The sequence below is a fragment of the Myotis davidii genome, unplaced genomic scaffold (genome assembly GCF_000327345.1).
Source record: "Myotis davidii unplaced genomic scaffold, ASM32734v1 scaffold326, whole genome shotgun sequence".
NCBI classification, from domain to species: Eukaryota; Metazoa; Chordata; class Mammalia; order Chiroptera; family Vespertilionidae; genus Myotis; species Myotis davidii.
The window spans coordinates 325,790-327,741 of record NW_006296626.1 but is presented as its reverse complement, the minus strand read 5'-3'; the positions used below and the strand labels follow the sequence as shown (position 1 = coordinate 327,741).

At 61.5% G+C, this 1,952-nt stretch overlaps 1 protein-coding gene across 1 annotated transcript in view; it reads right to left on the bottom strand.

Annotated features, from left to right (window-relative positions):
• KMT5C (lysine (K)-specific methyltransferase 5C) overlaps positions 1-1,952 on the bottom strand; it is a 33,094-nt gene that overhangs the window by 1,632 nt on the left and 29,510 nt on the right. The window contains exon 6 of the mRNA XM_006772224.1: positions 1,855-1,874. Coding sequence (XP_006772287.1) covers positions 1,855-1,874 — 20 coding nt within the window. The remainder of the gene's footprint in view (positions 1-1,854; positions 1,875-1,952) is intronic.

Below are 1,952 nucleotides of genomic sequence, written 5' to 3'. Positions count from 1 at the left end.
ATCCCCCTCGACCCTCCTCGCCCGCCCCCTTGCTCCCTGCCGGCCTGCACCCTGCGGCCACCCACTTCCTGGAAGCCACTCCTTAGCCCCTGCCTGCCTGCTCCTGCCTCCCAGGGGCCTGCCTGGGAGAGGCATGACTTCCATCCATCTGTCTGTCCACCTACCCACCCACCGTCCACTCTAGACTGACACAAGCCGGGGCATGGCCTGTGCCAGCCACCTACCTGACCCCAGGCCAACTGGCCGGGGTCTCCCCAGTGCACCGTGTTTCTCGGTCCCTGACACCCGCCTGGGCCCCACCCGCATCACCTCTTCCTCAGGTCGCACACCAGCCTCCCCGTGCTGCCCGGCCTCCTGCCAAGCAGCCAGCTCACCAGCTGGCAGGACAGCTGAACCTAGTCCCTCATTCACAGAGGGGGCGCTCCCAGGGGGCAGACCCGAGCTCATGCAGAACAACAGACCGGAGTCGCCTCGCTTGTCACACACCCCCTGACCCTCCCGTGACGTGTCCTGTCCGGGACACCCTAACCTGCCCCCGTTTTCCTGCAACCCCCAGACCACCCTGCTCCCCCTTCAGCGCCTGCTCCTGTGCCCCAGGTGGCTGTCACCTGCCTGGGCACAGAGCCTCATGCAGCCCTGCCTGTGCCTAGGGCAGTGATGGCGAACCTATGACACGGGTGTCTGAGGTGACACACAAACTCATGTTTTTGGTTGATTTTTCTTTGTTAACTGGCATTTAAATATATAAAATAAATAGCAAAAATATAAATCTTTGTTTTACTATGGTTGCAAATATCAAAATTTTTTATATGTGACACGGCACCAGAGTTCAGTTAGGGTTTTTCAAAATGCTGATACGCGAGCTCAAAAGGTTCGCCATCACTGGCCTCCACATCACGCACCCCGAAATCTATGTGATTACGGGGGGGCCTGCAGAATCACAAGAACACTTCCAACAACCATGCCTGGGCACCGTGCACCTGACCCTCACAGCCTGCTGGGAGACAGGTTCTCACTGGGTCCCATCTCAGAAACCCGGGCCCAGGACGGGGGCTGGGGCTCAAACCCAGCTCCAACTCCAGCACCAGGGACCCCACCATGCTTCGGGGCTCCTGCAGAGGCCCAGGCATGGCAGGGAGCACCCCAGGGGCTGTCTCCCCTCCACTCCCCATTCTCCTGGGCTCCGCCCAGCAGCCACCAACCCCGCCTCACCCCCAGCCTCATCCCCTGTGCAGGGGGCCCCGCCGCCCTGAGGTCCCTCCCCTTCCCCTCAAGGGCTCTCAGGCCTCACCCCAGGGAGCCTGGGCCCCAGGTTCCTGCCACTCGGTTCCCTGCTCCTGTGACCACCACGGCACCGGTGAGCGGCTCCTTGCGAGGCCCAGGGCTCCAGGCGCCTGCCCCTGTCGGTCTCCCATCACCACACCCCTCCGTCCAACTGGCCCAGCCCCCAGCTCAGCGCAGAGAGGGAACAACACCGCCAGCAGGTGGCAGCCCGCGGCCCAAGGTGACGCTAGACCAGCGGTTTTCAACCTTCCTCACCCCGCGACCTTTTAATACAGTTCCTCATGTTGTGGTGACCCCCGATCTCATGGTTACAAATTGAACATAATGAAAACATAGTAATTAGTCACAAAAACAATATGGAATTATATATGTGCTTTCCGATGGTCTTAGGCGACCCCTGTGAAAGGGTCGCGACCCACAGGTTGAGAACCTCTGCTCTAGACCCCCCCTCCCCCAAGAACCGGCCTTGGGGAGACAGGGGACAGTGTGGGGCTATGCACCGACCAGAAAAGTACCCCCCCCATTCTCCGGGGCCCATTCCTCCCGGGGTGGGGGGCCCCCAGGTCTCACCTTGCAGTTGGGTTTGCAGTCTGGAGACAGCGGGGTGTGGGCGCAGGGGGAGAGAAGAGACTGAGAACCGAGCCGGGGGGCGGCGCCACCCTCCCGGC